This window comes from Manacus candei, unplaced genomic scaffold, assembly GCF_025592945.1.
Source record: "Manacus candei isolate 608988 ecotype Guabito, Panama unplaced genomic scaffold, ASM2559294v1 h1tg000034l, whole genome shotgun sequence".
In the NCBI taxonomy this organism is placed as follows: domain Eukaryota; kingdom Metazoa; phylum Chordata; class Aves; order Passeriformes; family Pipridae; genus Manacus; species Manacus candei.
Genome location: NW_026138082.1, coordinates 14591061 through 14613142, shown reverse-complemented (window position 1 = coordinate 14613142; position 22082 = coordinate 14591061). Strand labels below are relative to the sequence as shown.

At 48.3% G+C, this 22082-nt stretch overlaps 1 protein-coding gene across 1 annotated transcript; it reads left to right on the top strand.

Moving 5' to 3' along the window:
* The first annotated feature begins 4160 nt into the window (after window positions 1-4160).
* On the top strand, window positions 4161-22028 carry NR2E1 (nuclear receptor subfamily 2 group E member 1). Its single transcript, XM_051792415.1, has 9 exons — window positions 4161-4291; window positions 9424-9569; window positions 10258-10345; window positions 10618-10853; window positions 12165-12311; window positions 16993-17089; window positions 17475-17624; window positions 17895-18000; window positions 20593-22028. The coding sequence occupies exons 1-9, from the start codon at window positions 4267-4269 to the stop codon at window positions 20753-20755; spliced, it is 1158 nt and encodes a 385-aa protein (XP_051648375.1). The 5' UTR covers window positions 4161-4266; the 3' UTR covers window positions 20756-22028.
* The last annotated feature ends 54 nt before the right edge of the window (window positions 22029-22082 follow it).

Here is a 22082-nt window from a genome sequence, read left to right as displayed (position 1 = left end):
GGCTGCCAATCCATCTACTGGCAGGTGGATACAGAAAGGGATTTGGGTGGTGCTGCAAAACCACAGACTGTGACCTAAAGAGAAGTGAAGTTGCCTTAGACTTCCAGGGTGATTTGGCAACCTTGAAGAATTAAATCCTGTGGGTCTCTATGCTTTGAGGGTGCTGCTGTGCTCACCCCTTTTGCTTGGGGCTGCCTAGGGACTTCCCTGACTTTTACCTGGCACATACCACAAAGGAGGGGAATGGAGATAGTTTCTCAAGCATCCCAAAGCATAAGCAACTCCTCCTCCCAGGAGAAGACAGCTCTATCCTTTCCCTCCTTATCTCCTTTCCAAGAAAACAGGTATGTTAGATCTGCCTGATTTTACTGCTTCTCACTGAGAGAAACAGAAGAAAATGCCACGTCCATATATTCTGCTGCTGCATCCATACACCTCTGGCAGCTTAAATTTTTCCCTCACCTGACCTTCTTCTTGTCCTTTTTTTTTGCTCACTGAGTATCTTTTGGCTCCCCATCCAAAGAGCAGAGAAGACATGCAAGACAAAGTCAGGAGTGCTGAACTTGAAGATCGGTTGCACACTGGATTTTTCTTGCTGCTAAGACTCCAAAAAAAGAAAAGATAACTGACAAGAGACTGTGGCACAATGCTAAAAAATGTCACCATGTATATGTAGTCAGAGTCCAGAGTCCTGAATTGAAAAGAGAACACATGCCAACTCCTGTATCAGGATGGATAACTATTTGTACTTCCAAGGCACTATGAGAAGAGAGTAAATTTCATTACTATATTAGCATCTCCTGTATATGTAGGACTGTTAATAAACAAAATACTAAATATAATTGTTGTGGTTTAACTCAGCAGGTAGGTAAACATCATAAAGCCGTTCACTCACTGCCTGCTCAGCGGGACGAGGGAGAGAATCAGAAAAAACTTAAAACTTGTGGGCTGAGATAAAGGTAGTTTAAAGGGGCAGAAAAGGAAGGAAAAAATAATAATAATGATAAAAGAATATGTTAATAAAGTGATGGACAGTTGCTTGTCACCCACAGACTGATGCCTAGCCAGTCCTCCAGCCAGCTTCCCCCAGCTTTTTTGTTCAGCAATGATACCGTATGGTACAGGATATACCTTTGTCCAGTTTGGTTCAGCTGTCCCAGCAGTGTCCCCTCCCAGCTTCTTGCACACCCCCAGCCTACTTGCTGGCAGGGCAGTATGAGAAGCTGAAAAGTCCTTGACTTAGTATAAGCACTGCTCAGCAACAACTAAAACATCAGTGTGTTATCAACATTATTCTCCTCCTAAATCCCCAACACAGCGCTATACCAGCTACTATGAAGAAAATTAACTCTACCCCATCCAAAACCAAGACAGTAGTGGTAAATGCTAAACGGTAATAATGGTAATAATTATAAATAAAATGTTAACAATAATTTCATGGGTTTTTGGAGCTGGAGTGCTTTTCCACCAAATGATCATGGAAACAGCTTTGATAGAAGCTGCAGTGAAAAATTGGACTAGGGAGAGAGCTCTTCCCTGTACTCTTGGAAGATACATGATGCCTTCACTTTCAGGGCTGAGATACAGCAAACAGCAGGAAAGAGGACAAACCCCAGCTGGTGCAGGTTTGCACAGCCTGGAGAACAGGGAAGAGCTGATGGTTTGCTCCCTCCTCAGCAATTCACAGCCCCAGCCCATCTCACATGCAGAGCCAGCTTTGGGTGTGTGCATTATGTTAGTGGAGTTTTGGGTGGAGAGATGGGTTATTTGAGCTCTTCTTTTTATTTAATCTTTGCAGAGCCTGGTTTTGTACATGGGAGGGGGAGCCCTCCTCATATTCAGAGCAGCCTGTCTAAGGTGTGGCTGGAACCTGCAGACACAGTTTGATCAGTATTTGCAGTGTTTTTCAGAGTTTATAAGGCAAAGAACTGTAGCTTCTGTAGGATCAGAGATCTGCCTCACTAGAGCAAGGGATGCCCAGGGACAGATTTGGGGCCTGCTGCCATTTATTCATCTTTGTTTTGGCCTCCAGACCCTGCTAATGTAGCATTTCCTTTCCTGTTGCTCTCCACATTGCTCAAGGAGGTAAACTATTCCCTGCCTCCCTGGAAGCAGATTTGGAGTGAATTTGTCTGCATTCCCTGATACACTAGTTTCTTTGCTTTCTGAGATCTCCCTGAGTAACTCCCCAGTCCTCTGGACAGTGTCTCTCAGTGTTAGGCAGGACCAGGCTTGTCCTGATTCAAGGCTTCCTTCTGTGCCATGGATGCACTGGACTCATGGGGAGCAAAGAGCAAAAAGTCACTGGGATTCTAGTGCTGTCCAGAGTCATGCAGCCCTGCAACACAGATATGGTATAGGCACAAGAAGAATCATTCATACCTGGGGTAGAAGGCTGGAAGGATGAAATAACGAAGTGCAAAAGGATGGGGACAGTGTGTTTAGGGCTGGGCTAAGCACCACTTTCCCTCAGCATTACTGCCAGCAAGGGGTAAGTCAGTTATGCTGCATTAACACCTCACATCAGTGACAGGGACGAGAAAGGAGAGACCGAGGCACATCCGAGGTTTTCACAAGTTCCTCAGCAACTGCTGCCCCTGCTCTCTGGTGCCGTTGCCCGTCCCAGTTTGCCTCCGCAGGAAAGGTAGTCTTTCCTTTCTCCCCAGATGCGGAAGGAGAGTGTCTCTCACCATCCTTGGACTGCTCTACCAGATCCCAGCAGGCAGAGAGTTTCCAAGAGGTGAAACCGGAGATGCTGAGTTGGGAAAGGGTCTCATCTCTGGCCCCCCGCCGCTCCCCCGCCCCCCGGCTCTGACAGCGCTGCTGGGCCACTCGAGGGCGGTGAGATGCTGAGGCACGGCGAGGTCGGCGGTGCCCAAGGGTCAGAGCGGCCCTACGGAGCAAGGGCGGGCTCCTTGCACGGCCGTCGTGCAACAAGTCCCGGCGCCGGGGAGCGGGAAGCGGCAGCCGCCCCCGCTCGCCTTGCAAACCCCGCCGTGCGCCGGCCTTGCTCCTCCCGTGCCAGCCTCCGGCTCCCTCGGCAGCATGGAGGTCCGGCTGCCCGGCGGGAAGGCTGCAGGCTCGGTGGGGCCCGGCCCGGCTCGCAGCCCCGGCCCGGTCCCCGCCCTGTCCCGCCGGGTGCCAGCACAGCCGTGCCCGGGCCGGGGCAAGGGCGAGGGCCGGGGCAAGGGCAAGGGCAGGGGCGAGCCACAGGCGGGCCCCACCTCAGCACGGAAAATGCGAAAGAAACGGGATCTTGATCCGTTCTTTCTGCTTTCTCTTTTGTCTCCTCTTTTTTTTTTCTTTCTTTTTTTTTTTTTTTTTTTTCCTAGGGGGTGTCCTTTTTTATGACAGTGAGGGCACAAGGCGAGTGAGGAGGCGGAATCGTCTCGGCAGCCGCTGTATTTTGTGTGGAAGCCGCTCGGGGGTTCATTAATATCATTAGCATTTAACCCCCTCCCTGCCCCCTCCCCTTCCCAGCGCGGGGTGACGTCACGCGGCGGCAGGAGTTGGGGGGAAAGCGAGGGAAGCTCAGTGGGCAAGGGGCGTCCCTCTCCCCTCCCCGCCGCTGCCTGTCACAGCCTCTCTGCCGATATTATAGGGGCTGAAGCCTGGAGCTCAAAGCGCGAAGTCAGCCAGTGTAATGAACTTCTGGAAACCTTTCCCTTTTTATACCATTCAGTTTCTGAGAGGCAGAGACTGCCTCCTCTGACGCCTTTTCCCCCCTTCCATTATTTTTCCAGGCTCTGATCTCCCTGCTCGTTGCACCGAGGCGCTCGACGCAGAGCCCCGCTCCCCATCCTACCTTCTCTTTCGCCTTATTGTTGTCCTGGCTGCTGTGGCTCTCTCTTGCCTTCCAGGAGCGCAGTGGCGATCACAGTCGCACCCCCTGCACCCTCCCGGGGTCCCGAGAGCATCTGCTCGCAGGGGGGCAGCGAGCGGCAGCCGACTTTGGGTCGCTTCGTTGCTATTTTTCTTTGCCTTATTTTCGGCTTTCCTTTTTTTTTTTTTTCATTTTGCTCCACTTTTTTTTTTTTTTCCTTTTCCCCTCGCCGCGTCCCCGCAGCGTGTCCCCGTCCCTCGGGAGGACATTGCCGGGGAGCGGGGCCTCGGCGACGATGTGCCGGCCCCAGCGGCGGAGCCAGCAGTGAGCGCCCAAGGGAGGCACCTGCCCCGCGGAGCAGGGGGCGCTCCGGGGGGGCCGCACCGCCTCGCCCCGGCGCCGACGCTTCACCCCGAGTTTAACGACTCCCGGGGGCTTCGAGCATGAGCAAGCCGGCGGGATCAACAAGTGGGTAATAACGCGGTGGAGACTTCGAGCAGCCTTTCCGAGCCCGGCTGCAGCCTGGCCTGGGGGGCGGGAGGTGGAGGGGAGGGAGAGGAAGGGGAGGGGGGGCTGTGGCTTGGGTTTGCATCCCCCCTCCCTCCCCGCCACCCCCGCCCAATTGAAAAAGAAGCGTATATTTCCAACCGGAGTGGCAACGAATATATAGGCTCTGTGTTGCCCCGACAGAGTTTGGGCCCGGGGTTTTACAAAAAGTAAAGCTTTTTAGCTGCACGCCCTGGCCTTCCGCGCCGGGAAGCGGGGCAGAAGCCGGTGGGCAGCGAGCCCTGGGGAAGGCGGCTCTGCCGGCGGCGGGGAGGGGGCTGGTCCCGCCGGGGCTCGGGCGGCTGTGTGCAGGTCTCCGGTACTGGGGCGGAAGAATGAAGGTTTGGGTTTAAATGGCTTTACGGCGTTGAAACGTGCTGCTTTTCTCACGGACTTTATGCAACCTTCTGCGACATAATAATTTCTTTTTAAGAGTTTGAAACTCCGGTCACTCAATTACACGGAATCGCGCAAGCAACTCAGTTGAAGGAGGATTTAAACGCAATACTTTGCACACCATTCCCAGTTACAACAAATAATCCTGCAACGAGGAAAGCAGAAACAACTTAAAAGTCACATTTTCCTTAATCCTAAATCCATGCACCTCATAACTGGAGAATTTAAAGCATGACTAACCTCTCTTACAGAATGGCTCAATCCGTATAATCCCAATGGGACTTTCGAAGTTTGTAATATGGATGGAGTCAGTAACAAAGGGGGGGGGAAATACCCAATCCAATTTAATGTCTGACAAGTGATGGATCGGACAGCTATTTCCTCTGCACTCCGACGGGCTCCCGGGGTTGCGGAGCACCGGAAAAAGGGAGTCAGAGCCGTGAGGAACCCGCCGTGGTACCTGCCACCGGCCGCCTCTAGCCAGCCCTGAGGCCTTCTTCTCGCCGCTGTCCTCCATTATTTTGACCCGGGTCCGCCCTTTGTCCGCGGGGGCCGGGAAGCCGGGAAGGAGGGAGGGGGGTGCAGCAGGGCCGGGGGACAGCCGGGGGCCTCGGCGCGGAGGTCGCGCGTGGAGGAGGCGAGCGGCGCGGAGCCCCCGGCGCTGCGGCCGAGCTGCCGCCGCTTCGGTGTGGGCTGGTTTTATTTCTTCCTCCTTGGGGCTGAGTGCGGCACCTTTCCGAGCCAGCCGCCCGAGGGGAAAAAAAAATGTAGTCGAGGTGCTAAGGGGCTAACTGGGGGAGAGGATGGGGCAGGGTCCAAAAACCTGCAGTGGCCGGGGGCTGGTTCCGCCAGCTGCACTGCCCAGGCTGCTCGGGAAGTGCGAGGCAGTCGGAGCGGGATCGGGCTCGTGGGTAGCCGCGCTGGGACATTGTCGGGGCTCCTGGCAGCTTTCTGAGTGCTGGGGAAGGGGTAGGAAGGATCGGCGAGCCTTGTCCCCAAAAGACGCCGCAGCTTCTGCTGGAGACATTTTGCGAAGGCTGGACCGCGCCTCCGGCCGCACGGCGCTGGGCGACCCTGGGCCACTGCCGCCGCTTTCACCGCTTGATGACCCCCTGACCCCGGGGACCTCCTGAAAGGGACCCCCAGGCCCGACTCGGCCAAACCCCACGGGGACGAGCACACGCGTGGCCTCGCTCAGGGCCGGGACCCGATCCCAGCCGGGCTCGGCAGCGCATGCAAAGCCCCACCAGCTGTCCTGGGGCCTGGGCGCGATCCTGGGGGTCCTAGGGGGTTCCTGGACAAGGGAGCTGCGTCCTGGCTTTTCTGCCCGCCGGTGGGCGCCTGGCGATGTCAGCTGCGATATCAGCCTGGGTGGTAACAAGACCCCATCCCGCCGTCCCCCGAGCCCAGACTAACTTCTTTCAACAGCCTCTGATGGTAATTACAGTAATCGGGACTGCCATATATCCTTTAAGCAATTATGACACAAAAAAAAGCCCCCAAGGACCCCCTGTCGTGGGATGTTCAAAACGGTTTCCCTGCTGAACAGAAATCCCATTTTCTTAGTGCTAAAACTTCTGAGACGAAGCGGTACCTCGGGGAACCGGAGCGCTTTTAAACAGAGTTAATCAGTTATCGCATGACCCCGTGTCAAGCTTACATTTTTCTCTTCCCACCCCCCGCCCTGCCTCTTACCCGTCTACTTATTTCATATTTCGCCCTGCACGAAAGTTTTCTCATAACAGCCCCTGCGGGGCAGGGATTGGGGTTGGGGGGGGGGTGTTGCAGATCGCGGCCGGGGCTGCGGGCGGGCGGCGGGACGGGGCGGCCCCGCAGACTCGTGAAGCGGGGGACCCCAGCCGCTCCCTCTGCCGTGTCCCCTCTCCCTGTCCTCCGCCTCGCCAAGGTCCACGGAGCTCAGAGGACCGGCCGAGCCGCTCTGGCGGCTGGAAACACGTTTATGTGGGTTTGGCGAGGTGTTCCAGGCTCTCGGGTTTTATAGACCGAATATGTAGGCGAGTAAAGGACATATAGAAAATATGTTTACATGCATGATGTGGATATGTACCTAGATAGTGCATAGGATTTTTTCAAAACAGCTCCCAAACATAAAATCCGTCTGGGGAAAACTATTTTTTAAAAGTAACCCAAGTTTCTTCCCTCTCCACCGCACGACTTTAGCGCCAGCGGAGCCGAGCTGGCTGCCCCACACCGCAGGCCAGCCGGGGAAGCAGGGACCCCCGTGGCTGTCCGGTGCCCCGGGGGGAACAGCGGTCCCACAGTGGGCTCGGCTGCGCGGCCGAGGCTGGGGACTGCTGGCAAGGGAAGAGGAGCGGAGCGGGGTCCCGGCGCCGGGAGCGGCGGTGGACCGGGGTGCGTGGGGGCAGCGCGGCAGTGCCGGGCTCCACACCGGGATGCACCAACACTGCACGTACAACTCCAGTGTCTCTCCCCCCACCCCCAGCCTGCCCCTCCTCCTCCTCCTCCTCCTTTGTGTGCGTGCGTGTGGACCCTCTCTCTCCCCGTGGATGCTAAGAACTGGAGAGGGAAGTCGAGCGCTTTCCCCCCGTTGGCATTGTGCGATATCCGAATTCCCATGCTACACTTTTTGACGGGTCACTGGTGCCCCAATAGGCAGGTGGCAAGGAGGGCTTGTAATTACACACTCCCAGAAACGGTGCCTTGGCCTCAGCCCTCCTCACGGGCGCCTACCTGCAGCTCCAAAGCCGCGGTTTGCTCGCAGGCAGTGGGTCGGGGGGGCATCCTTCAGCTGCGCTCCTTATTAATTGCGTAAAAGTTTTCTATTCTTTAACCCCTCTCCCTCCCTCCCACCTTCCCTCCCTCTTCCACCCCTCCCTCTCGCAGTCCCTAACCTAATCCCCGTCCCTCTCACCGTGTTGTGTATAGCAGCTGTCGGGTTTCATTTAGGGGAGAAGCTGGCAGCTTGTGCTCATTGGAGGCAGTCAAACGAGTTTCAATGGGAAAAATCATTAAGTTAACACTTTATCTAATGTCCCTATTGTCTGCCAGCAGGCATTGTCTTAGAGCCTTAGCATAGACATGTCTGAAAGTATCTCCGACTCCTAAATTCTCTAGGGAGCGAGAGGAGCCCCTGCGGCCTGTTTCAATTGCCCCCTCCCGTCCCGTAGCAGCGCTCCGCACCGCTCCGCACGCTGCTGCTTTTACCCCTCCAGCCTTCATCCTCAACCCCCATAGACGGGGCTCTCCCGAACTACTTCCAAACAAAGATAATGGTCTAGAGAGCTCTTCACTGGAGTTTGGAGACCAAGATTTCGTGAGAGAACTGAATTTCCAGCTTAAGTTCTGGTAGGAGAGAAGAAGACTGTTTGAGGCAGAGGGAAGAAAAAGAAGAGAAGAGAAGAGAAGAGAAGAGAAGAGAAGAGAAGAGAAGAGAAGAGAAGAGAAGAGAAGAGAAGAGAAGAGAAGAGAAGAGAAGAGAAGAGAAGAGAAGAGAAGAGAAGAGAAGAGAAGAGAAGAGAAGAGAAGAGAAGAGAAGAGAAGAGAAGAGAAGAGAAGAGAAGAGAAGAGAAGAGAAGAGAAGAGAAGAGAAGAGGAAGAAGAAAAAGAAAAAGAAAAAGAAAAGAAAAAAGGAAAAGAAAAAGAAAAAAGAAAAGAAAAAAGAAAAGAAAAAAGAAAAGGAAAAAGAAAAGAAAAAGAAAAAGAAAAAGAAAAAGAAAAAGAAAAAGAAAAAGAAAAAGAAAAAGAAAAAGAAAAAGAAAAAGAAAAAGAAAAAGAAAAAGAAAAAGAAAAAGAAAAAGAAAAAGAAAAAGAAAAAGAAAAAGAAAAAGAAAAAGAAAAAGAAAAAGAAAAAGAAAAAGAAAAAGAAAAAGAAAAAGAAAAAGAATAGAAGAGAGAAGAAAAAAAAAAACATAGAAAAGACAGAAGCCTAGCGGGGTTTTGGCGGGTTTCTTGAACGGGGCTGCAATACTCTCTCTACGAGTTTTTGCATCCCCCTCAGAGCATTTGCAATTCTAGTCAAAGCCGGTGTGAAAGCAGCGTCTGGTGGAGAGGGGGCTGCAGGAGAGGCGGAGCGGAGTGGAGGAGCGCTGCCCGCCCTGCAGACTCGCACCCAAGCTCGCTCGCAGACTCCTCCGCTCACAAAAACGCGGCGGAAAGTTTTGGTGCAGGTTTTGAGGTGAAGAAAATGGCACGCCCTCTCTGTGGCAGAAACCAACTCCCTTTCCCTGGATTGCTAGCGGGGAGAGGAAATTACTTGGCTTCCCGGTCATTTTATTTTGTTTTGGTTTAATTCTGTGCCTCGGTCTCCTGACTGCTCTCCTGCCCAGGGAAAGTGCCGACCTTTGTTTGCCGTGCGCCAGAAAGTGAAGGAAACACTCCCCCTAAATCCCCGCAATTCCCTCCCCACCCTCCTCATCCTCACTTCTAGCGGGCAAGTCTGCTGCTCCCGCTGCTGTAATCTTCCCTTCCAAAATGGGTCTTGGCGATTATAGAAGATCCAAATAAACGTAGTGGGGCATGAATAATGCTCATTGTAGAAGACTGACACTTGCTCAAGGAAAAGAAAGTTGGCTATAAAATCACTTCGTTATTTGCTTGTACTGCGGCTCTGGGGCTAATCTCTCCGGAGGTCAGATTGCTGAGCGTTCTCTTTCCCTCTTTCCCTTCTCTGCTTTCAGGTCGCATCTTAGACATCCCTTGCAAAGTGTGTGGGGACCGCAGCTCCGGGAAGCACTATGGGGTGTACGCCTGCGATGGGTGCTCGGGATTTTTCAAGCGGAGCATCAGAAGGAATAGGACCTATGTTTGCAAATCAGGAAATCAGGTACCAGCCGCAGAGCATCCCCCTCACCCTCTGCATCCCTTACCCTGCATTTCCCCAAGGGTCCGTATTGCCCTCCCCTCGCCAACAGAGACACCCGCAGCAAGCAAGGCGCAGCACCCACGCAGTCTCACCCTCCCTTCCCAGGGGGTGCCGGGCCGAGGCCGGGCGCTGGATGTCCCAGCCCGCCTGTCCCCGGCACGCCCCCCCGCTCCAGCCCACCGGAGAGGCCGGGGGGATGCGCAGGGAGGCGGCGGGATGCGGGCTGGGGAAGGGCGCAGCCAGTACACCTCGTTATGAAGGGACAGAGAGGGACAGCCTTCCATAAGCCTCAGTACATGTCCGGGAGATAGACAACCATCGGTTTACATGCCGGCGTGTCGCGCCCGCGCCCGGCCCGATGCAGCCCCGCTTTTCGCCTTCCCGCTCCGGCCGCGCTCCTTTCCACCCGCGGACAGTCCCCACGGGGACGTGGGGCTGGGAAGGCGCAGTGGGGCTCGGGGCACCGCCGTCGCTGTCTCGGGTGCTGAAGGCGGCCCGGCCCGCCCTATCCCTGGGCCGAGCGCCCGGCCCGGCCCGGCCCGACGCACCCAAGGGCGGCCCCTCCGTGCCCGCCGCCGCGGGGAGGGTGTTGGGAGCCGGCGGGATGGGCGCGCTGCTGCCCCCGGCCCGACGGCTGGCTGTGTTGCAGGGAGGCTGTCCGGTGGACAAGACGCACAGGAACCAGTGCCGAGCCTGCCGGCTGAAGAAGTGCTTGGAGGTCAACATGAACAAAGATGGTACCTGCTCCCCCTCTCCCGGGGCCGGGGTGGCAGGGCAGCAGGACGGAGTTGCTCTGAACCGTGGAGCGCTGTGTCATTCTGGTGTCTCCTTGCCCTGGCCCCCAGTAATCCCCCCATCCTGTGACAGCCTCGGACATTTCTCCCGAGACATCTCTTGGGCAAGGGGCAGGAGAAAATTGCCGGGAGGGAGGGAAGCCCAGCCGAGCAGTGTAGGGTACCCAGTGTGGAACCCCCTGGTGACTCCCTCATCTCTCCTTGGTGCCCCACAGCGGTGCAGCACGAGCGGGGCCCCCGGACGTCGACAATACGGAAGCAGGTGGCCCTCTACTTTCGCGGGCACAAGGAGGAGAGCGGCGGCACCCCACACTTCCCCACCGCTGCCCTGCCAGCACCCGCCTTCTTCACCGCCGTCTCCCAGTTGGAGCCCCATGGCCTGGAGCTGGCCACCGTCACTGGCACCCCAGAGAGACAGGCTCTGGTGGGCCTGGCACAGCCCACCCCAAAGGTCAGCCACTGCTCTGGCCCTCAGCAGGCCTGCAGACCAGGGAGCCTGCAACCTGTCAGCTCCTTCCTGCCTCTGGGATAGAGGGATAGACAGGGCAAAGAGCAAGGCTTGAGGCTCTGAGGGTTGTGGTGGGGACTTTTGTTATATCCCTAAAGCCCTGAAGAGATGAGGTGCACAGGATGAGAGGCCCTCTGCAAAAGGGGTGAGCAGCAGCACTGACTGATAACCTGCTCCATACAAACCCTGTCCCTCCTTCATTCTTACACCTTCATGGCTGCAGAAGTGCTATTCCTGCCTGGAGCCCATCCACAAGTCAGTTCTAAACAAATTGTTTCACAAGGCATGCAATCATTGAGTTTTCTTCAGCAAAATGCCCATCTCCATGGTGGTATAGTCCAGAAAGTACTATGTGTACTGACCAAAGCCTGTAGCTTGTCCACATAGACACAAAAAACAAACATAGCTAAGCTGGCTCTGTACTTCTTAGTTGTGACATTTCCTAAGCAGACCAGTGGAAGCACTGCTGTGGCCTCAACTGCACAGGAATTAGTTGTGAGGTGATGTTTTTCATTAGCTCATTTGCAGTGGTATTTTACATATTCACTGCATCTAGAAAATCACAGAAGAGACTGCTTAAATAGTTCTGCATTTTCAGAGTTGGTAGTTTGGCAGAACCCATCATGAACATGGTCACAATATACAGTTTTACACGGTAATTTTGGAAAACACAGAATCAGAAATTATTTGGCAAGAAAATGTAGCACACACTTGAAAACATAACTCCATTCCAACCCAACACATCCTTTAGATAGTTATGTTTAGCTCTACTCATTTACTTACAACCTGTTGCAGTCAGGGAGTAAGATGAAGGTTAAGGTTAAGTGAGTGCTTACTGCTTTGCTGAGCAGGGTTGGAATGCTAAATCAGCTTCTGAAGCAAGGTTACAAACCACAAATTCTTAATCAAACTTGTATTCTTCTAACTCTGCTATCAAAGATGTGCGAGTGTGTAACAGAGTAAAGGATAACACTTCATTTTCATACTTCTCCCCCCCAATGTAATAATTTCATTCTCCCTTCAGTCTTTTCCTCCAAACTGTTTCTGTAGTACAGCTCATCCAAGCGGATAAGCAGCAGGGAGCAGTTTGAAGTGAGCTCACTGCAAGCAATGCCCTCTGCTTGCGGAACAGGAGAGTGCACACTCTGCATTGAGCATGAGTTTGATGCACAGAATGGCAGCTGTAGGGGAGAGGAAGATGAGACTGCCTTGGTGACACTGTATGAAGTTGCTTTATTTTCTTTTTGACATTAGTACCCACATGAAGTCAACGGTACCCCTATGTACCTCTACGAAGTGGCCACTGAATCCGTCTGCGAGTCAGCAGCCAGACTTCTGTTCATGAGCATCAAGTGGGCCAAGAGTGTCCCAGCCTTCTCCACCTTGTCCTTACAAGACCAGGTAAGGCACCTGCAGTGGGAGTGGCATCAGCCTGGTCTGCCTGTTAAAGTCTCAGACCTCAGGTAGGGTCCTGAACTTCCAGCCCTAGATCTCAAAACCTGTAATGGACTTCAGCAGTTCTGAAGTTCACAGTAGAATTTAGGTCTGTCCCTGAAAACCAGGCAGTGATTTAGAAACTGCTTTCCTCCAACTTTTATTTCATGAAGCAAGTGAAAATCAATCAAACAAAAAAAATCTAATATAACGTGACTATTATGGGAGGGCAAGGTTCAGAGGAGAAATCACCAGGCTGCAGACCAAGCTTAGCATGCCAAAACTATTTCTCTACTTGTGGGACAACTTTTCCCTTCATAAAATAGGAAACAGCATCTTACTTTGCTATTTTGGGATGAGAAATGCTTATTTAAGCATACAGCCTCAGGATATGACTGAAGGGTTTCTGAAGACCATTTCTCCTCCTCCTCCATCACCCCCTCTACCTCCTCCTCCTTCGCCTTCTCCTGCTCCTGCTCTCCTCTCAACTGTTTACACAGCCAACATTTTTTTCTTATTCACCTTGGCTTCAGTGAACTTACAATTACATTAATATGGTGGAAGCAGTATTTGGCCAGCCCCCAGTATTTTCTCCCATTAATTAAAATCTTCCCTAATGTGTTTTGTTTTCCTCTATGACAATTCGTCTTTACCTTGAATAAATCATATGTGTACCATACAAGCTGAAGCAATTTCTTAATGACTTGATTCTTGATGAGGACTCAGTGTGCTTTGTATAATGCACCAATTTTTAAAAAAGTCATCACACAATTATAAAATGGAAGGGTGGAAACTACGCAAAGTCCCAATCATAAAAGATATCTAATACTTTGATATGACTGAGCTAATTTACCAAAATGGTTACTCAAAAAATTGTGCCCTAAATGTTACACAGCAGTCTAGATGTTACATAGCAGTTATCAGGGGAACTAGTTTCTTTCCACAGATGCATGTTGCAAATGTTGCATATGATATGCAAAGAACTAAAAGAAAATAATTTCTTAGGAAACCAATAGTGTTTTCTATCTAAAGGCAAATCATGGTGGTCACAATGTGATATAAGGTTAAGGTGTATAAAAATGTTTTTTTCTAGCACCAAACCCATGGTTTGAAATCCTTGTCTGGAAATTACACAAAGGGAATGCTGCTCAGCTCCACTGCTATGCAGTGAGGATGAGGGAAGTGATGACACAGGGCCCAGGAGATCACACACACCGTTAGGAAGATAATAATCCCAGTGTGGAATACTGCTCTCTAATCACATCTTCTGCTGGCACTACTCCTGTGGAGCACTGGGTCTGTCACACCAAGCAGCCAAAGAAACAGGCTCAAATATCAGGAACAAGAAGCAAGTGTGTTGCTCCAGCACCAGCACCAGCCCCAGCCCCAGCACACAGGTGGAGACTGAGTCCATATCTAGACCAGGGATGTCCACAGCAGACTCCCTAGGCAAAGGCTTTATTTGACATAATAGGGGCACATTTCCCTATGCATCTCTGTTAGTGTGCAGAGGAGGGACAGCAGGATCTGGGAGCAAGGGAAGTCTCCACTGCACATGAACAAGCATGCCTCAAACAGCAAGGCCTGCTTATCTACCATAGATACCATAGTGCTCCTGTTAAATAACCCACTGCCTCTTTCAATATCATATCGGGGACTGACATTAGTTAAAAACCCAGCCTTTCCTTAACATTACCTTGACTTCCTCATTGCAAGCCAGCTTCCTCAAAACTCAGAGCTGCTCAGCTCTAACACTTTGACTTGGGCTTCTTTCTGAATGATTCCCCCGACATATTTAGGAGAGCTGGAGAAGGAATAACTGATTTTAATCACTTTATTTCATAAATAATCGCACTGTTGAATTTTATAACAGTGCTATTGCATTATTTAATTTGACAAATGGCCCAGCTGTAAATGTCTGCATTTCTCTTTTTGTATCCCTGACATCTGCCTAAGGAGACTCTAAAACCTTTTTCTGAATTTTAGGGGTTTTTTTGTGCTCTTCTGAAAAGGCAAGTGCACTGTGATTTCAGGACTCTGAGACAGTTTTGTCTTGAAGGCAAGGAAATAGATAGAAATTAATTTGCTGATAAAACACAAGTCTGAGGATTGCTGAGTCACTTACCACTGGTAAAACAGAGGGTGCATCCCTTCCCTAGATCCATACAGATAAATCCATCATGAACTAGAAGCCACACAAACAAAAATACCGTACTTCTAGTATCCTGCACACGTGTCCATTTTGCCTGTGAGACAGGTTGGCCCAATGCACATCACCAACAAAATGTCACTCTAAGGATGGGGTTGATTAAGAAGCAAAACCCAGTCCTTCAGACAGCCCAGTATTTGTTGTTTCTTTGAAGAAGGAGGGCTGAGTATGACTTCAGCATGAATCATTTTAATTGGTGGTTTTACAAACTTATGCATAGGCATGAAGAAAGCTTCAGCTATTGGAGTAGTCTCTAATTTCTAAAGTCTTCTGACTTTAAAGACTTAGTGGGAAAGAACATATGAAATTGATATCTTCCAGGAACCACCATTCATTACCATTGTATCTGCATGAATGAATGACAAAAAAGTTTTACAAACGCAAATGAAAGGCTGGTGAATCATTTCCTATGTCATACAGAAACCTGCCCATCCATCAGGAAGGATTATCCAGAGGAGGGGCTGGGTTCACAGGTTGCAGTGGTTGCATCCGCTCTCAGAACAGAGGCTGAGATGGGCACTATACTCTAGACAAAACGCCGCCTTCCCCACATTGCATAAAATAATCTCGGTAGTTTTTCATACTGTGAAATACAATGTGAGTATTTCAAACAGTAACTGTGTGCAAACAGTGACAGAAATACCTTCCTGTCACAATTTCCTTAGGTTATGTAGAAGTTCTGCAAAGCACATAGCAAAAAAAGGCACAAAATGGACATAACCCTACAGTGACAATTGAGAGCAGAGATTCTGAGAACTCTTCATCCCATTCAGATCAGAATAGGGGGAATTAAAACTTGTAATCTGAGAATCACAGACTGGGTCAGGCTGGGAGGTACCACAGTGGGCCACCTGGTCCAGCCTTCCTGCTCAAGCAGGGAACACATGGCACAGGATTGGGGCCAGGTTGTTCTTGAGTATCTCTGATGAGGGGGACTCCACAGGCTCTCTGAGCAACCTGCTCAATGTTCGGTCATCTGCACGGTAAAGTTCTTCCTCATAGTCAGATGAAACTTCCTGTGCATCAGTTTCTGCTCGTTGCCTCTTGTCCTATTGGCTGGCAACAAATAACACTACCCTGAACAGCAATACTGTTAAGAATTCGCACATTGATGAAGGATTATTTTTATTGATGCTTTCTGTATCAGCTATTACTTTCACATATCTGATTCCAAGAAAATAATAATTAATTTAGTACAACATCTTTTTTTACTTTGTTCTTCCTTAGAGACTCTTCACAGACTTAAAATGCCCACCTTCCTATTTTCCTAAAAAGCTAAGCTGCTGATACTTTCAGGGACCATAGCAACATTAATTTTTGCAGGTTTTGGGGGGTTGTTTTGGTTTGGTTTTTTTTGCTCCATGAGTTTTGGAAAATCTGTTTTCACTGCATGGAGCTGCTAGAAGATACCTCCCTACTCCACTCCAGTTCTCATCCCTCCAACTCTCTCCCACCCTATTGTGGGGCACAAGGTCCCAGCAATGTGTATGCATCACAACATGCCCTATGGGCCATGAACTTCAGCTGAACTGAGGATCCTCCAAATGCCTCTTAAGACTTGGTCTAGGCTAACAATCCTAGATGCCCTCAAGATTAAAAATGTCTGGCTTTGCCAGTCTGCATTTCCAGAAGTCTTTTCTCCTCTTCAGATGCACCACTGACTCTTCATGGAAATGAAAAGCATTGCCTCCAAACAGAGAAAAACACATCCTCCATACAGCCACACAACATGCAAAAGTGGCAGAGAACCAGTAATGCTGTCAGTGTAGGTGCCTGGGTATTCACATCTCTGAAAGGCAACAGCTCAGTGCCTGGAATTTCTGAGTGATTTTATGCAAAAAACCCATGAAAACGGGTGACACTGAGAAACTCTATGTGTGTCCAGATGCTGTGCTTGACAGAGCTAAAGACTTGCTTAGTAAGGAAGGGGCTGTAAGATACATATATGATCTAAAGCAGTGCTCCCTACACTGATGCAGGATGTTGTCCAGGCTTCTTTTCACAAATTCAGTCTTCCCAAGGGAAAGGAGTGTAATCCCTAGAGAGCGAGAGGAAAGCACTCATCCAAGCTGTCCTAGAACAATTATATGTGTGAGGGAGAGGAGCAGAGAGCCCATACCATGCTGAGAAACAAAGGCAAGAGTGTTCATGTTGTGAGCAAACTCTTGGGGAAGGAATTCTCACTCTCCTCTCTCACTTTCCCTTTTGGTCCACAACATGGTGCACAGTGAGCCAACGCTCAGTGTTTTTCCACAATGCACAGACTTTTTTCTAGACACCTTCTCAAAAACCTAAGAGAAGAGCTAATGAATGCTGTGGGGAAAATACCATGACAGGCATTTAAAGTAGTTTTTAAAATAACAGAAATTTACATATTTAAATTGTTTATAAATCTATAAATTATACACTATGTTATATTGTACATCTATTGTATGACAGCTGATGCTTTTGGAAGATGCTTGGAGAGAACTGTTTGTTCTAGGAATAGCACAATGGGCCATTCCAGTTGATGCTAACACTCTACTGGCTGTATCTGGTAAGAATTGCACAATTTAATGACTTTGTTACAAAAATTACCATAAAAATACATTACTGAAAAAAGAACAACATGTAAAGAATAACAAATTCCTACTGAACAATAGAGCATACCTGTCATTTATAAATCTATATTTAAATGCAAATAATGTTGTTTTGTTGTATTCATGACCGCTTGCATTGTCATTTAAATGCAAATTACTGTGTTTGTTATCATCCAAGAGAAGATTTTATATTAACTTTCATACAATATAGTCAGTTTACATGGAACCAGATAGACAAGTGTGACAATAGAGTGGATATTGATACAGAGGATTTTGTCAGAAATCAATATAAAATAAAGGAAATGCCTTTAATATTATTTATTTCATCTGTTTCTGTTTCAGGCATGAATGGTGACAATACAGATTCTCAGAAGCTGAATAAAATTATTTCAGAAATACAGGCTTTACAGGAGGTTGTGGCTAGATTTAGACAACTTCGGCTAGATGCTACCGAATTTGCCTGTCTTAAATGCATCGTCACTTTCAAAGCTGGTAAGCAGAAAGAATCTCTTGCTCATCTGATCTAGTAACTATGAGGTTGCTACTTTGAAGAAAAAAATTATGTTTTAAGCCAGATACAGCTTTGTATCACCCAGTGGATTTCCCAGTATTGCGTTCCAGTAGTCAGTGCTGCATTTTGAAAGACTGACAGTGGAGTGCCAGGAAACTAATAGGAACATTTAATTTCCATTGATAGCACTAGCTGAACTGTTTTGACCCACCCAAGAGTCAAGCTGAACTAGTAACTGATCTGCTTTCCAGTGCCCACACACAGTGGTTCTGAACTGAGGAGTTTCCGAAATGCTGCTGCCATAGCAGCCCTTCAAGATGAAGCCCAGCTCACTCTGAACAGCTACATTCACACCAGGTGAGTGGTGTCTTCTCTCAATATTTCTGGCAGGTGTGGGGGTAAAATCCTACTCTCACTGTACTGAAGATGACATTTGCACTGACTGAAGTGGGGACTGGGCTGTTACAGCAAATATTCACTGGCTGTCAGCCTGCTGGCATTTGGCATTTCCTGATGGAAGAGAACTACAGAAAATGTCAGAAAAGACCCTTCAAATCATCGAATTCAGTCATTAACTTAACACTGCCAAGTCCACCACTAAATCATGTCCCCAAGTGCCAGATTTACATGTCTTTTAAATACCTTCAGGGATGGTGACTCCACCACTTCCCTGGGCAGTCTGTTCCAATGCTTGACAACCCTTTTGGGGAAGAAATTTTTCCTAATATTCAATCTAAACTTTCCCTGGTGCAATTTGAGGCTGTTTCCTCTGGTCACTATTTGGGAGAAGATACCAAAACCCAACTCACTTCCTTTCAGGTAGAGTGGTAAGGTCTCCCCTCCCTCCTTTTCTTCAGACTGAACAACCCCAGCCCTCTCAGCTGTTGCTCGGAGGACTTGTGCTCTAGACCCTTCACTGGTTTTGTTGCCCTTCTTTGGGTATGCTCCAGCACCTCAGTGTATTTAAACAAACAGAAAAGTGCTAATAGGAGAGATCTTCCCCTGGGAAGTGATACCTGCTGTGGAAAACTTTGCAGTTCAGAGGCCTACATTTTCCTCTACACTTTATCCAATTAAATACCTCTAAAAGTGATGCTCAAAACTTCACATCTCAGACCAGTATGAGTGCTTTTTACCCATGATCTCCAATTCCCATATGATTTCCCCCACATTGCAGACACAGAAATCAGGACACAAGGATCTTAAGTGGCTCTTCCAAGATGCTAGCCTGTGTCTGTGCTCGGGTTGAAATGAAAAACCCAGAACTTGTGAATCCCACTGTGGTGCAGTGGGAGAGTGATGAGAATCATTGTCTGGGAAGAAAATATTTCCCCTTGTCTAATTCAGGACAAGTTCCATAGGATACAGAAATCTTAAAACCTGCTGTAAAAGCTGTAGCTGTCATTCCACAAAGTGTATGAGGGTGAGCCCAGAAAATGTGCAAAGTACAACCCCACACTCTAGAACAGCTGGCTGGGAACAGATCAGTAACCTCCTGCTATGGACCACTTCAGAGTCATGTGACAGTGGAGAAGCCTGAAGGTGTTACCCAACATCTTCTGCAACGCTGCCTTGGTTGGTTCAGGACTCCCAGGGAGGGTTGTCACAGGGCTTGTAAAATCCACGTCTATGTTGTTTAGCTGCAGTGAAGGTCCATGAGACTAGAACAGTGGGAGATGGGAGCCCTGAAAGAGAAACTTCAATACCATCTTTTCTTTCTGAAACTTTGATTTGCTGTCATAATAGCTCTGTCAGGCAGAAGGCTACTCCACATCAGAGATTAGATGGCAGCAGTCTCTGATCACTTCTATTAGTCTAAAGGGAATGGCCTGACTGAGGATGGGACTAAATATGCAAATTCCATCCAGTTATGGCTGCTTCAGAACAAAAAGAATAACTGCTGCATAGCAGCCTCTTCCTGCTCTTAGGGAAGGCCTTTTCCAGGAAGATTGCTCCCTAGACTGAGACAGGGCCTGCTGGGGAGAGAAGCCAGGGAGGAATACATAGCCACTGTTTCCATTCCAGGCATGGCAATTTTTCTGCTACATTTCTGTGTTGTTGGAAGTATTTAGCTACTGGGCTAAACAATATCTGCGGTAAAAGATAGCCTTTTACAAGAGAAAATCTGCAGTTCACTGACAGGACTGTCACTTTGACTTCACTGGGAGAGGGCTTTCAGCTTGCATTTCATCCTCAGGCTTGAATTTACCTTCCTGCCAGTGTTACAGCAGTATCAGCTGTTTGATTTCAGTGGAGTCAACAGGATGCAAGGGATGGCAGTCTGGAGAAGCAGTACATTTCTCCAAATGATCTACTCCTCCTTTCAGGGAGACCACTGTAAGCAGAAGTTTGAGAATCACTGGTGTAAAGTCAGCGTAAGCACAGCTAGAACGCACATCCTGTGTTGTGTTGGCTTCAAAACCTGGGAGAAAGGATGGAAAATATCCTGTACACAAACACACTACCTGGGGATAAACAGAGCTTCTTTAACTAAAATTTTCTTCAAAAATGTCAACTGGCATTCAATACACATGTCAACCAAAAAGAGGCAATGTGATTACCATGACAATCTGGCTAGGTTTAAACTGCACTTTAAATGAGAGGGTAGTTATTACAGGACAAGCTCTTCCCTGAATGGCATTGAGAACATAGTTGTTGTAGGAGGGACACATCGGAGCAGATCCAGTCTTTATATTGCTATAGCTCTAGGGGAATAAACAAAGGAGCTAAACAAAACTCAGAAACTTTGTTCTATATTCTGCTAACAGCTATATAGATTTCCTTGGAGTCAATCTTCTTGCCCACATGAGTACAAAACACAGGGCTTTCGCACGGGTAGCACCATCTGTACAGTTTATTGAATGTTGGTCATTTTCTATGAAATAAAATACTTACTCTGAAAAAATACTTGAAAACTTCAATAACATTCTTTCTCTCTCCATCTCCCAGGTATCCCACACAACCCTGTCGTTTTGGGAAACTTTTATTGCTTTTACCAGCTTTACGTTCAATTAGTCCATCTACAATAGAAGAAGTGTTTTTCAAAAAGACCATTGGGAATGTACCAATTACAAGACTGCTTTCAGATATGTACAAATCCAGTGACATATAAATTACCTTAAAATAAACAATCAGGATGGACAGTTTGAGAAGAACTTTTATCTATGGAGAATAAGCCTCAACTAACAAAATCTACAGGAAGCATAAGCCTGGGAATGTTTAGCCCTTAAACTCATTGACAAAAACCACCCCAGTAGATATGATTCTGCTGCTCTGAACAGAGTGATTTAGATCATGGAGAGAATGCTTTGTTCTACAGAAAAAGTGAAAGTGGTTGGAATTTGGCTGCTATTCCTGTTACTACAGGATGGAGGCAATTCAGATGCCAGTCATAGTTAACAAAGACTCTGCTATTCTCTCATTTAACTGGCAGATCTGAGACAAAATGTGAAAGAAGGTACTTTAGTTTGTTCAGTATTTGGAACTGAGTAACCAAACTTGGCTTCTGTTGTAACACAAGATGCAGTGGCCTTCAGAATTGTTTTAAAGGTAGCCTATGTTGGGAAAATGTTTTTAATACGATAGGCAACATTTAAGACCAGGTTACCAAAACATTGCTTCTGCTATAATACATCATGAAGTGGCCTTCAGAACTGATTAAAAAGTAGCTTACGATGGGAGCTCCATTCTTCCTACAAAATGAACTGGTGATCTTTGACGCGGATGTCACAATTTGTTCAGTTAACATCTCAAAGACACAAGAGCTTTATAAACTTCCTCCCCAAACTTCCCTCCTTCTTCTTCCACACACACAGACACACATTCACATACACCCACCCCTGAAAAGATACAAGTCAAGAAAGGAAGACTAAAACAGCAAAACCAAATACAATGGAGATGACCGCTTCAGTGACCTGCTGGCTGTCCCGTTGGCACAGTGCTGAAACCAAAGGCAACGGTGGCCAAACTCTTTGTCGATGAGATGTGTGGAGAAATGAAATGACTATTAAAAAATCAATGGAAGGAATTTTATTTCAAAGAAATAAAAGTTGTTGACTGATACAATGCTAACAATTTCCAAAAATCTCCATTGCCTTTTTAGAATACTCCAGGTTCTAATTTTGAAGCCTTGTTCACCTATACCCTCTCACACACAAAAACGTTATAAGCTGCTTATTTGATGTATGAAAAATGTAGAAAAAAAAAACATTTAAAGATAGCTGCTGTACTTTTCAAAATTTGTTATTAGGAACTAGCACTGAGAAAGATCAGCACTTGGACTATCATAGAATGAGTAAAACTTTTCCTGTACAAAGTGGATTAACCGATTTGTGAAGTTAAAAAGTTGTACTCATTGTATTTACAAAGAATAAAAATATATTGAATTTAAAGTACTTTCCAGTGTTCTTTTAATGCTTGTTCTTAGTTAGCCTCTTCCA